This window comes from Oryctolagus cuniculus, chromosome 1 (assembly GCF_964237555.1).
Source record: "Oryctolagus cuniculus chromosome 1, mOryCun1.1, whole genome shotgun sequence".
Taxonomy (NCBI): Eukaryota; Metazoa; Chordata; class Mammalia; order Lagomorpha; family Leporidae; genus Oryctolagus; species Oryctolagus cuniculus.
In genome coordinates, this window is record NC_091432.1 from 1,932,794 (window position 1) to 1,945,403 (window position 12,610).

Sequence of the window (12,610 nt, forward strand, 5' to 3'; positions counted from 1 at the left end):
CACAGCAGAGCTCCCAGCTCCCAGCTCCCAGCTGGTGCACCCTGGGAGGCAGCAGGTGACAGCTCAAGCGCCTGGGTCCCTGCTACCCCCACGGGAGACCCCGCTGGAGTTCCCGGCTCCCAGCTTCGGCCTGGCCCAGCCCCGGCTGCTGCAGGCATTGGGAGGGTGAACCAGCAGATAGGAGCTGTGTCTGTTTGTCTCTCTCTCTGCTTCTCAAATAAATAAAAAAAAATTTTAAAACAAAACAAAACCAGCAGCCAGGAGCTGGGCCCAGCTGGGAACGTGGGTCTGTGTGCACATCAGTGCATGAGAAACAGGCAGATGTGGTGACACTGGGCCGGGCTCGCCGCAGTGACAAGGGGCAGGAGACCACCTCGAGGTGGCCACCCTGTGACATCGGGACACGCCAGCCCCACGCTGGGCCTACGCACCTGCCCCCCCCCCCCCATCTGTAGGCATTTCCCTCCTGGGAGTTGTTTCCTGCCCCCTGGGCAAAGCCAGTGCAAGACCAGGGGTAAACATTTTCCAAAATGGACGTGAGAATTCGAGTTTGAAATCCAGGCTGGGAATTGGGGACTGTGGGGACTGGGGACTGTGGGGACAGCCTCCTGACCGGTGCACCGGCCGTCACCTGGGAGCCCAGCGTTGGGTTTGCTCATCAGCACTTCACAGATCCGTAGCCGAACTTCTTTGGGATCCAGGGAGGTCCCAGCTGAACCTATGGGAAGGCGTCTCTGCGCTGCCCCTGGGGAGTGCCCTATGCGCCCGAAGGTGGCTGACCCCTGGAACCTATTTGCCCAAAGGTGGCTGACCCCTGGAACCAGGGAACATGACCTGATTTGGCAGCAGAGCCTCTGTGGTGGAACCAAGCAGGGGTGGGGTCGAGCCAGATCCGGGTGGACCCCCATCTGGCCACTGGTGTCCTCATAGAAGAAGGCACTCTGGACAGGGAGCTGAGACACACCAGGGACCATCGGGGAGGGGCACAGTCCTCCTGGGCCCCGTGAGAACCCAGCTGCGCTACCTGAGACCTCAGCAGGCCTACCCAGACCTCGGCCACTGAGTGACAGCCGACATCTCGGGCGTGGGAGCAGGAGAGACTAGGGAGGAGGACACAGGGGGTCATGCACATAGCAGGTGCCAGCTCTCTCCTGATGCCCACAGTTCCTCCCCAGAACAGCAGCCCCCCGGGCAAACAGCCGTGGTGGGGTGATCCGGGCCATACCCGCGATTAGCATCCCGTGTCCCCGCCCCCAGCCAGGGTTACTCCAGGAACGCCAGGCCCCCGGCTGAGAGCTAAGCCCACGCACCACTCAGGGTTTCCTGCCTTCTGCAGAGGGGCCGCCTGGTGGGCCAGAAGACCACTCCCCAGCCTGCTCTGGTGGGTGACCGCCCAGCCCTGTGCTCAAGGCCCCGAGGAAGAGAGCCCTTGGGGGGCACACTGGGGTGGGGGGTCAGGGACTTGGGAACAGATAGATAGTTCTGGAATCCACGTACGGTCCCTGTCTGCTGTCCGAGTGCCTGGTTCGAGTCCCTGCTGCTTCGTTTCCCAGCTCCCTGCTCACGCACCTGGGAGGCAGCAGATGGTGGCCGGAGAGCTCCCACCACGTGGGAGACCCAGCCAGGGTTCCTGGCTCCTGGCTTCAGCCCGGCCCAGCCTCAGCTCTTGTGGGTATCTGGGGAATGAACCAGGGTATGGAAGATCTCTCTCTCTGTAAATCTGCCTTTCAAATCAATCAATCAGTCAATTTTTTTTAAAGGATTTCAGATCCCAGAGGTCTAACCTGAACTTTCTGGCAGCTAAGATCCAAAGTTATCTTTTTAATTAAAAAAAAAATAAATTTTTTTCGTGGGGGTGGGGGAACCGGGCATTGACCACCCGGCGCCCCGGGGAGTGGCTTTCCGTGGTCCCCACCTCAGGCCCCGCCTTCTGGGAGACAGAGCCAGCACTGCCCCTTGGGGGCAGCAGGGACCCGGAGGCCACAGCTTGGTGCTGTGGCTGCTGCTGCCCTTGGCCTCACTTGGGACCGTCCCAAGCATGCAGTGAGAGGGGGCCATTGTCCCTGGCTCCCGAGTGTGGGAGAGTGCGTGTCACGAGGCCGCCCCCACCAAGGCCTGCGACAGCAGACACCAGGGCGGGGAGGGGACGCTGTGGCTGGCTGACCGGGAACCGACCCTCAGCCCCGGGATGCTGGGCTGAGGCAGGAGCCCAGCCAAGGGGACGTGGCCGCCGTGCAGGGGCCACCCGCCGAGTGGCTGAAGGCAGGAGGCATTGGCCGTTCGACCTTTGGGAGTCACAAGGGCTGAGCGGGTGTCACTAACCTGTGGGGCTCACCAGCGCATCCTCAGCCTGTGTCTTCCCTTTCCACAGGGACGGGGGTCCTGCTGGGCCCGCAGCCCACCCCCTCATCCTGCAGGACCTCCACACACCTCCCTGAGGGGCGCCAGACCAACTCCACCTCTCCTTGGCTGCATTCTTCACCAGAAAAATTACTTTCTAACGTGGTTTGTTTAAAGATTTATTTATTTGGAAGGTAGAGTGACAGGGAGAGATCTTCCATCTGCCGGTTTGTTCCCCAAAGGCCTGCGACAGCTGGGCCTGCCTGGGCCAGGAGCCAGGAGCCCCAGCCGGGTCTCCCACGCAGGTGCGTTAGCAGGGAGCTGGATTGGAAGCAGAGTGCCCGGGTCTCACTCTCTGATAAGGATGTTAATTTTTTCCTGTTGATTGTCTACAGCTACCCACCTGTAGGGCTGCCCAGCAGACTTCTTAATGATTTATTTACTTGAGAGGCAGAGCTATAGAGAGAGGGAGAGACAGAGCAAGGTCTTCCATCCGCTGATTCACTCCCCCAAAAGGCTGCAATAGCCGGGCTGGGCCAGGCTAAAGCCAGGAGCCAGGAGCTTCTTCCGGGTCTCCCAGGCAGGTGCAGGGGCCCAAGCACTTGGGCTGTCTTCCACTGCTTTCCCAGGCCGTCAGCAAGGAGCTGGGTGGGAAGTGGAACAGCTGGGACTCGAACCAGCGCAGAGCAGACTTCCGTGTGCTGTTGTTTCCTGGGCACTTTTTAGTTCCTGTGGCGTAGCCGGTACTTGATACTTGTTTGTCAAGGAAGGGAGGAATAGAAAGAAGGAAAGGCAGGGGCCGGCGCTGTGGCGTAGCCGGTGAAGCCGCTGCCTGCAGTGCCGGCGTCCCACGTGGGCACCGGCTCTCCAGGTCCGGGGCAGGATGGAGACGGCGAGCTCCGGCAGGAGGACTCAGGGGTTGGGAGCACCGGCACAGCCTCGGGCTTCTTCGAGACGCGGGCCCCAGGTCCGGTCGGCCACAAGCCCACGGGTGCAGGGGACATGGAGCCACGGGTGGGGGTGGCCAGCGGGCACTCTCACTGAGGGACCAGTGCTAGCCCCAGCACGGGCTGCTCCTCCAGCCTGACACCTCCTCCAGGGTTTCCTGGGGCAGGTTAGCTCCAAGGTGGTATTACCATTGCCGTGAAAGGGAAACGGAGTCGTCCAAGTCACTCCACCAGTGACCGAGGGACCACCAGGGGGACTTGGGATGGGGCAGGACGGATTTGGACGGAAGCTGGGGTCGCCCGAAGCCCCGCCTGGACAGCTGGGTCTAGGGGCCCGGCAGCGGGCACTGCCGGGCAGGTGGCACCACGGGGAGGCACAGGTGGAGCCCGCTGATGGCTGGCGGGAAGGAGGCGGGCGCGCACCGAATGGGGACGGCCACGGGGGCAGCTGTGGACGCGGCGTTTGACGGAGGAGAGAGTTCTTCCCTGCCTGCCTTGGGCTCTCCCGTTTTTTCCAGGGTGGCTGTGGTCGGTGCCTGCAAGGTGCGGCGAGGGCCGCCAGGGAGCAGGAACAGCCCCCCGCCCCGGGCCCGACCCCTGGCGTGCAGAGCCAGGCGGGTGACGGACAGCGCTGGGGGCCCTCGCAGGCGCTCAGGGACCCAGCAGGTCCCAGCTCTTGAGGCCCGGGCAGCTCCGGCCTCTCTGCGGACCGCAGCCGCGTTCCGGGACGCCCGGGAGCGCAGCAGCGGTGGCCTTGATGTGCGGGGCGCCCTCGGCTCGGGAGCCCAGCCCGCAATCCCTGAGCGCCCGCCGCGGGTCGGGCCAAGGGGTCCAGGGACGGCGGCCAGGCCGGCGTCTCGGGGGGCGTGAGGGTCACTCCAGGCCTGGGCACCAGGCGGGGCGTGAGGTGATGCGGGGCAGCCAGGAGTGCGGGGCGCAGCCCCGGGGGTGGAGGTTCAGTCCTGGGCCCCGCGTGGACACCCCGGGCCGGGGACAGCCGGGGACCGGAGGCAGCCCGGACCGCCGGCACCCAGGCCCGAACCGCGCGCAGCCGCTCCGGGCGGGGCGTGGCCGCGGGGGCCGCCGGGACTACGAGTCCCAGCAGGCTTGGCGTCACTTCCGGCGGCGCGTGGGAGCGGGCGGGCGGCGCGTGTTTACTTCCGGCCGCCGCCGGGGCTGAGGCCGAGCGAGTCGGGCGGCGGCGGCGGCGGCGGCGGCGGCGGCGGGGTCCGCGGGGTCCGCGCAGCCATGGACTGGCTCATGGGGTGAGTCGGGGCCGCGGCCGCCCGGGTCGGGCAGGCGGCGGGGTCCGGGAGCGGCGGGGTCCAGGGCGGGCCGGGGTCCGCGCGCGGCGGGGTGCAGGGCGGGCCGGGGTCCGGGAGGCGCGGGGTCCGGCGCGGGGGTCCCCAGGTCGCGCGGGCGCCCGCGGTGTGTGCGCAGGAGGCCGCGCTGCCCCGGGGCCGCCGCGGGGACTCGCTCCCGGTCCGGCGTCCCGGACGCGGCGGGGTGGCCCCTTCAGCGAGGGCCGAGGCGCCCCGCGGTCCGCGGACCCCGCCGCCCCCGGGGGCCAGCGAGCGCCCGGAGAGCCGCGGACACGGGCGCCGGCCCGGGGCGTGGCCGGCAGGGCGGCGCGGGGATGCGTGTGTTTACTCTTCAGCCCGGAGCGGCGAGAGGGGCAGGCGCGTCCACCCAGGCGCCGGTGCTCGCACATCCGGGCCCGGCGGGAACCGGGGAGCAGCCGGTCCCGGGAGGGGGGGCAGGGTGCTGGGTGCCGCTGTCGGGGTGGCCCCTGGGGGCGCAGGCTCGTCCGGCTTCCCGCTGCCCGGGAGCTGCGAGCCCCTGGATGGGCGCCGCACCCTGCTGGCCCCGGCGCGGGGGGAAACGGCGGTACTCGGGGCGCCCCGCTGTGCGCAGTGGAGTGGGGGCAGCGCCGGCTGCCCGCCCCGCGGCCCGGGGCTCCCCTGCTTTCTGCAGCCGCCGCGGGGGCTCCGTCAGAGGCCCCCTGGCCTGGGGGAAGTCCGGCTCCATCAGCTGGCTGTGTTTTCCGAGCCCGGGAGCCTGGCTTTATCCTTGTGTCCGAAAGGAAACGGGCCAGCAGGCGGCCAGCTTAAACTGGCCGAGGCCGTGAGCGGGGAGGCTGCGGGGGGCCTGGCTCTGGTAACAGGTGTTCCTGCCGACAGGGCCTGGGGGGCCCCTGTGGGCGGTCAGAGGGGCTGAGGCCCGAGGGAGGGTGTCCGTGCGCTGGCATTGCCTGGCTTGCGCGTGAATCTCCGGTTTGTAGCAGTTCCCTAAACGTGGGCCTAGTTTGGCTTCTCCCACCCGGTGGGCAGTTGCCAGTGCTCCTCTGCCGTCGGGGACGTGGGCTGAGCGGTCTGGGTCTGCCGTGCCCCTGCCCTCGGCCTGCTCCGTGTTGAGCCGGCCTCTCTGGAAGCAAGAAGCTGGAAAGCGCGCAGGCCCACAGCCCCTCCCACGCTGGTCCTCGGCTCAGCTCGGGTCGGTGGGAGTGACGTGCCGACCCCTGCCCCCAGGGCTGGAGGCCGCCCGTGATCCCCTGACTGGGTCTCTGTCCAGAAGAGCAGGGGCCGGGGGTCATCGTCGACTGCTTCTTGATGTTTGTGTTGGTTCGGGCCTATCCGGGCTCCCCCGGCAGCGTGCGCGGAGTGTAGCGTTCCTGGGTTTTAAGGGTGTTTTTGAAGGGCCTCTGACCTAGTTTACCTCCTGTGGCTAGGTGGGCTCCGCGCCCTCTTTGCCGCCCGGCAGAGCGGTCCGTGGCCGCGCGCGTGGAAGGCCACGTCTGCCTGGTGTGGGGAGCGCCTTGCCCTCAGCAGGGCAGGGAGGCCCTGCCGGGAAGCCTGCTTGGGAAGCCAGAACAAAGCCGTGCACGTCGGGACTTGGTGCCGGGCGCTGGCTGCTGGGGCTTTTCTGGATTGGGTGTGGCCCTGGGCCGGCTCCGCTCCCCTCCCCTCCGCTCCGCTCCTCTCCGTGGCGTGGCCTTGCGCTTGCTTTTGAAGTAGCTAATTAGACTTTTTCTCCCTGTGTTTTTCTTAGAAAGAGCGGTTTATAACTCGAAAAAGGTCGCTCCCGCTGCTTGCACAGCAGGTCACAGGGCGTCGCGCTGCAGCACAAGCGAGCCGACCCCAGGGAGACGTGGCCGCTGAGGAGGACCCCGTGCCGGCCCGGCGTCGGTCGGTCTGAGACACGAGGGCAGCTCACATTTGTCCGGGAGGAAGCGCGGCCAGGAGCCCGCGAGCACCTGGGGCCCCAGGAGAGCAGGCGCGCACGTCCTCCGCTCTGGCTGATAGGAGGCAGCCGGCCCTGCCGCCGCCGCCCTGGGTGGGGCCCGCGGGGTGAGGTTTGCTGGGACAGGCTGGCCATGGGCTCCCCGGTGCTCCCCGAGCCGTGGGCCGGGGGCTTCCACAGGGTGGGCGCTGGGCACAGAGTCGGTGCAGCTGAAGCTGGACGCTGGGCTTCCCGGCCCGCCTGGAGCTGCCTTCGGGAACTTGTGCTCCGGGCCCCGCCTCTGCGCGGGGACTGGGGGGCTTGGTGGCTGCTTGATGAGCGCCTGGCTCATCAGCGCGTGAGGCCCCGGACTGAGTCTCTAGACTGATTAAATGGGCTCGTGGAGGTGGAGCGCCCACACCGTGACGTCCGCGGGATCTGAGTGTGGAGTTCAGTGATTTTAGTAGGATTACAGGGCCGGGCGGCCATCGGCACAGTCAGTCGTTAGAGCTTTGCCGTCTTCCCCGAGGAAGCCTCGCGTGTGGTTGCGGCGGGTGCCGTCACTCCTGTCTGCGGCGTCTGGTGTGTGGGCCTGGCAGTGACACACGGTCTCTGGTGGCTGGCTCACACCGAGTCCGCCCGTCGCCTGCGTCGACACTTCCACGCTGTGACTGCCAGGTGAGAACCACGTGGGACCGCCATTCCTGCCGCGGGCCTCTTCACCAGCCGACAGGTGTTTGGATTGTGTGCACGTTTTGTAATCCTGGGTGGTGCTGCCGTGAACCCACCCTTTTCTGATGGCCAGCCACGGGTGCAGGGTCCCCACTGTGGGCCCCCACTGCCCTGAGCCCGTCCGGTGCTGGGGTGAAGGGCCCCCTCCCGGTGGGGAAGCCACAGTTCCCGCCTTGCACAGGTTCTCAGGCTGGTGGTGCGGGGAGCGGACGGGGCCTTGGAGAGCGCAGCACGCAGAGGGCTGTGGGCCAGGAGAGGCGCGCGCACCCGGCCACGCGCTTGCCTGATAGGCCCCGGGCGCCCGCCGTGGTTCCGGGAGCCTCGGGTGGTCTCTGGGGCCTGGGGCAGCATCGCATTGCGACCCCCTGCTCTCCGGGACAGTGGTGGTGGTGGTGGGCGCCTGGGCACCCCCGGCCCCACGCTGTTTTTTGTAGCAGCCATGGAGCATCCTGGCACAGGTCCTCGAGGCTGGCAGGAGAGCAGCAGGTGTGAGCCTGCTACAAGTGCCCAGGGCCTCTGTGGGCGGCGGGGGGGGAGCTTGGCCTGCGTTCCCACTGAGGCGCATCCGAGGCCGGAGCCCCCTGCCCAGGGGCTCCTGCCTCCAGCTTTGTCCTCATGCGGCCACCACCAAGTGCTACCCCCGTCCTGTCCCTGCTGCGCACTGGGCTTCTTCCCAGTGTCCTGGAAGAGCCAGCAGCGTGGGGGTGGGCTGCTTGCCGCACCTTCTCAGAGCTGGTGGGCTCTGCCAGGCTGTGCCCTTGGGAGCAGCTGGTGCCGGCCCTCTCGTCTGGCGTGGGAAGGTGCGGGTGACGTCCCCCTTACAGGGCGCCCACGTCCACATTCCTGTGACCCCGCATTCCTGCCTCGCGCTGGCAGTGGCTCCCTCACAGCCCGCTGCCTCGTGTCTGGCCCTAAGGCTCAGTCTGAGGCGCCTGGGGGACCGCCTGCTGTGGGGGAGCCTGGCCCCTGGTCAGCCCCCAGGCACCGAGAGGGCACTGGCAGCCGTGCGGGCGGGGGTCCTGGCCTCCTGCTGTTGCAGGGGTGGGTGCCGCTCCCGGCTCTCTTGGCAGGGGTGCCTCCCATTCTTCGCCTTCGTGGTGTTTGTTTTTCTTTCTGCACAGGATTTCTCGTGGCTGGGGCACACCCACTGGTGTTCAGTGCAGTGCCGTAGCAGTGCCTGGGAACACGGAAGTAGAAACAATTGAAATAAAAATAAACGTGGAGGCTCAAGAGGAAAAGGAGGAGGTGGTTGGCAGGGTGCCCAGGCCACGAGCCATCGTGGTCCCGCTGCACGTGGACCCAGGGTCCCCTGGAGGTCTCTGTCGCCAGCAGTGGGTGCACCTCCTGGGCTGCGGGGCTGCTCAGCTCCTCCCCGCAGTTGTGGGTGCCCTGACGAGCCCTCGGTGTACCCTGGTCTGCCCGTCTGTTCAGAGAGTCGTGCTGGATGTGCTCTTGTTGGGGGGGGGGGGCAGAGGCTGGGCAGCAGCAGCGGCCGTCCTGTCCCTGTGCTGACCTTCTCGAGGTCAGGGGACTCGTCTTGCCACTGTGCCCTGGGTGTCAGGGCTGGTCGCGGCGGGCTGGGCCTGCCCCTCGGGGAGCACTGCTGGGCTGCCGCCCTGGAGTCTGGCCCGCGTCGTGTGCACCTGTTGGAGCTCCCGGCTCTGCTTTTCTGGGATGGGTCTCTGCGCTACGGAGAGGGCAGGCCTGGGAGGGAGCCCAGGAGGCAAAATTGGTTCTGGCGTGGGTTGTGAGCCTCTGGTGTGAGCACGGCTTGTCTGCGTGGATCTGGTTGTGTGTGGCCCTGGCCTGGTGCATCCGGCCTGTGTCCCCTGTGCAGGGTAAGGCCTGTCCACTGGTGGGAGACACTCTAGGCTCAGCTCCTGGGTGCCTGCTCTCTCCTCCCAAGCCGGCTTTTGACCGAGGTGAGCCAGGACACTCGTGGTGAGCTGTGGTATCGGGTCTGCAGGTGGCTCGCAGCCCCTCGGGGCCGCCCCCAGATGCCACGCGGGGCAGAAGGGCTGCCGCTGGACTCGCAGGCTGGCTTTTCGGTGTGGTCAGTGATGGTCTTTGTTGGCACTTCTGATGGGTCTCTACTGCTTGTGGGTCATTCCAAATTCAGCAGAGCCCGGGGAGCCCACCCGGGTCAGAGACTGCAGGTCCAGCCACAGCCGTGCCCGAACACGCAGCAGAGCGCCGGCACGTGTGGAGGGCAGGTGGTGGCACCGGGGCAGGAAGGGGTGCCTTGCTCACTCAGGGTGACAGCTGTCCTATGACAGTGTGTGTGAGTTTCACTGAAAACCAAGTTTTTGTTGCAAAAAACCATAAAATAAACAAAACACCACATAATCTTACATTGGGATGATCATAATTTAAAATTGTCCCTTTATGGGGCTGGCTTTGAGGCATAGCTGGTAAAGCCACTGTCTGCAGTGCCGGCATCCCATGTGGGTGCTGGTTCCTGTCCCGGCTGCTCCACTTCCCATCCAGCTCCCTGCTGTGGCCTGGGAGAGCAGCAGAGGATGGCCTCAGTGCTTGGGCCCCTGCACCCGCGTGGGAGACCCGGGTGTTCCTGGCTCCTGGCTTTGGACTGGCCCAGCCCTGGCCATTGTGGCCAGCTGGGGGAGTGGAAGGTTCTCTCTTTCTCTATTTCTCCCTTTATCTCTGTGACTCTTTCAAACAAATAAAAATCTTAAAAAACACACACACACACACACACACACAGACATACACACATGAAACCTGTCCCTTTGTATTCTTGGGGGGTTGGTTTGTAGACCCCCGCAGGTACCAAACCCTGCAGGTGCTCCAGCCCCTCAAGTGAGACAGCTGACATCCCCCCCCCCAAGTGTGCAGCGCGGGCACGGTTGTCATGGTGTGTTTAGGGATGGGTGCGGTCTCAGCGCAAGCGCAGTTTGCTTGCTAAGTACTTTGTGCCTGTGGTGGGCTGAACCTACGGTGGAGCCCTGTAGTACGTTTAACCCAGCCACCAACTGCTGCCGGCTGCAGCAGCTCCCAGACCTGGCCCAAGGCCACCTTGGGCCTCCGTGGGGAGCAGCAGCGCCGAGCACCCAGGCTCGGTGCACGGTACTTTGGCTGCCAGGTCGGGGGTCTGTCTGCTGGAGGGGTCCTGAGGAGGCGGTGCCAAGCAGAGAGAGCCTGCTGCAGCCCCGCCCTCCCGCCAGCCCTGGTTTGGTTCTCGTTGACACGCTGGCTCCTGAGTGTTGTAGCCGACTCCCCCTCTCAGCCGCCTGCCGCCCCCGTGCAGTAGGTGCACCGCTGGCCATCACGCTGAGGTCCCCAAGCAGAGCTCTGCCGCCGTTCCACGCCTGGTGGGGTGAGCTGGCTTCTGTGCCCAGCCCGGCGTGGCAGGCCTCTGCCAGCACAGCCACCCCTCTCTGCACCCCTGAGGAGCCTGCCCTCGTGCCAGGAACGGGCCCCCGCGGGCTCCCCGGGTCCAGCCCCTTTCCTCTGTCCCCTGACTCCTGGGGGGGTGGCCCCTTCCCTGCACGCACCTCCTCCAGCCTCGAGTTTTCCTTAGTCTGCGCTCCCCTCGAGGTTCCGTAGAGCCAGTCCTGGCGTGGGGGTCAGGGCAAGGTGGACAGGCCCTCCTCACCACGGGGACCCTCGGGAAGACCCTCGCTTTGGAACGGCCGTGTGCCCAGGTGGGGCCCCTCTGGTGGGGGAAGAGTCCCCGGGCCCGCGTTGAGGGTGCGTAGAGGCTGCCCACGCCCAGCCCCTGGGCGTCTTCTCAGGGCAGTGGTGAGGGAGTGACTGCCCCGGCCGGTCTTTGCGCCTGGACTCCTTCTGGACTGTGCCGGGAGCACCGTGAACTGCAGACCTGACGGCCACACAGGTCACAGAATCTCTGCTTCACTCTGCAGTGCCAGCACTGCCGTGAGCCTGGAGGGCCGCCCGGGGAGCCGGGGAGCAGGCCTGTGGCGGGCAGCCGGTGAGAAGGCAGAGAGAGCTGCTCTCCCAGGCCGGCAGTGTTGGAGGCCACGGGACGTCTCTTGGTGGCCGTGATTATTCCCGGTGGATGGGCGCCTTAGCTTGGCGTCTTGATTCTTTCCAAGCAGGAGGCCTAGAGAGACTGCCCCTCAGTGTGTGACGTCCACTGTGGGGTGGGCGGGGGCCACGTGCCGAGCTCCTTGTGCCGCGCGTCACCTGTGCTTTCCTGTCCTGCCCCCAGTGCATCGCACCCAGCTTCCGAATGGGACTGAGCATTAAAACAGTCAATCAACTAATCACGTTTGAAAGGCAGGAAAGAGAAGGAAAGATCTGTCCATTGGTTCACTTCCCAAATGCCTGCAAGAGTTGGGGCCGGGCCAGTCCAAAGCTGGGAGCCAGAAACTCGATCTGGTCTCCCTGTGGGTAGCGCAGACCCAGGGACTTGAGCTGTCACCGGCTGCCTCCCAGGGTGCATAGGGAGCTGGAATTGGAAGCAGAGCTGGGACTCAAACCAAGCTCCCTGCGGGGTGTGGGCGCCCAGCCGGCTTCTTAGCTGCTGTGCCACATGCCCGCCTGGAGACGGCCTCTGGGAGCCCTTGGGCTGTGCTGTGGGAGTGGGGTGGGCTGTCGTGGACGGGCAGTGTGGGAAACCCAGCCGGGGAGGAACGGAGAGGGTGCCATCCAGCACACAGGGACTGCGGGTAGCCCGGGCCCAGCTGCCTGTCACCTTGAAGCTTCTAACGTGAACCTGCCTCGCGGGCTTTTCCCGAGGCGGCCCCTTCTCTGGTCAGGTCCTGCTGGTAGGCGCCCAGGCCTGCAGCAGTGAGGGCGCTGCCAGGGTGCTGGCTCCGGGAGTGGGGCGGTAGAGCCGAGCTGCGTCCCTCCCGGGCCTGCGGTGGGGCAGGTGCAGCTCTGGCTGCCACCCGGGGCCACACAGAACTGAACACTGCGTGTGAACACTGGGTGTGAACACTGCGTGTGAACTGACGTGTGTCCTGCTCGAGAAGCTGAGAGCCCCGAGCCAGGGCCGCAGCACGAGCTGCCCTCGGAGGGAGGCTGCTCAGGCAGCGCCTTGCGTGGGGAGAGCTGAGTGCTGGTCACTGGACGAGAAGACGCACGGCGCAGTGCTTCCCACACGGCCTGGGCAGGATGGGAGCAGCAGCCTCACCGCCGGAGCTGAGCCCGCAGCCCAGTGCCCAGTGCCCTCACCGCCGGAGCTGAGCCCGCAGCCCAGTGCCCAGTGCGCTCACCGCCGGAGCTGAGCCCGCAGCCCAGTGGTGGAGAAGAGGCGGCAGAGATCTTGTAAAATGGGCTCTGGGACAGACAGCTGCCTCGTCTGCACTCGCCGGGGTCTCCTCCTCTGCTCCTCTCTTCTTTGACCACCCTGACCCCCTCTCTCCCACACGTTGCCAGAACAGTGTGTC

At 66.2% G+C, this 12,610-nt stretch overlaps 1 protein-coding gene across 2 annotated transcripts in view; it reads left to right on the forward strand.

Annotated features, from left to right (window-relative positions):
- Window positions 1-4,419: 4,419 nt before the first annotated feature.
- Window positions 4,420-12,610, forward strand: part of MOB2 (MOB kinase activator 2) — a 33,581-nt gene continuing 25,390 nt past the window's right edge. For both annotated transcript variants that reach the window (XM_051841369.2, XM_070060867.1), the window contains exon 1: window positions 4,420-4,552. In XM_051841369.2, the coding sequence (XP_051697329.2) occupies window positions 4,536-4,552 (17 nt within the window). In that variant the 5' untranslated portion in view covers window positions 4,420-4,535. The remainder of the gene's footprint in view (window positions 4,553-12,610) is intronic.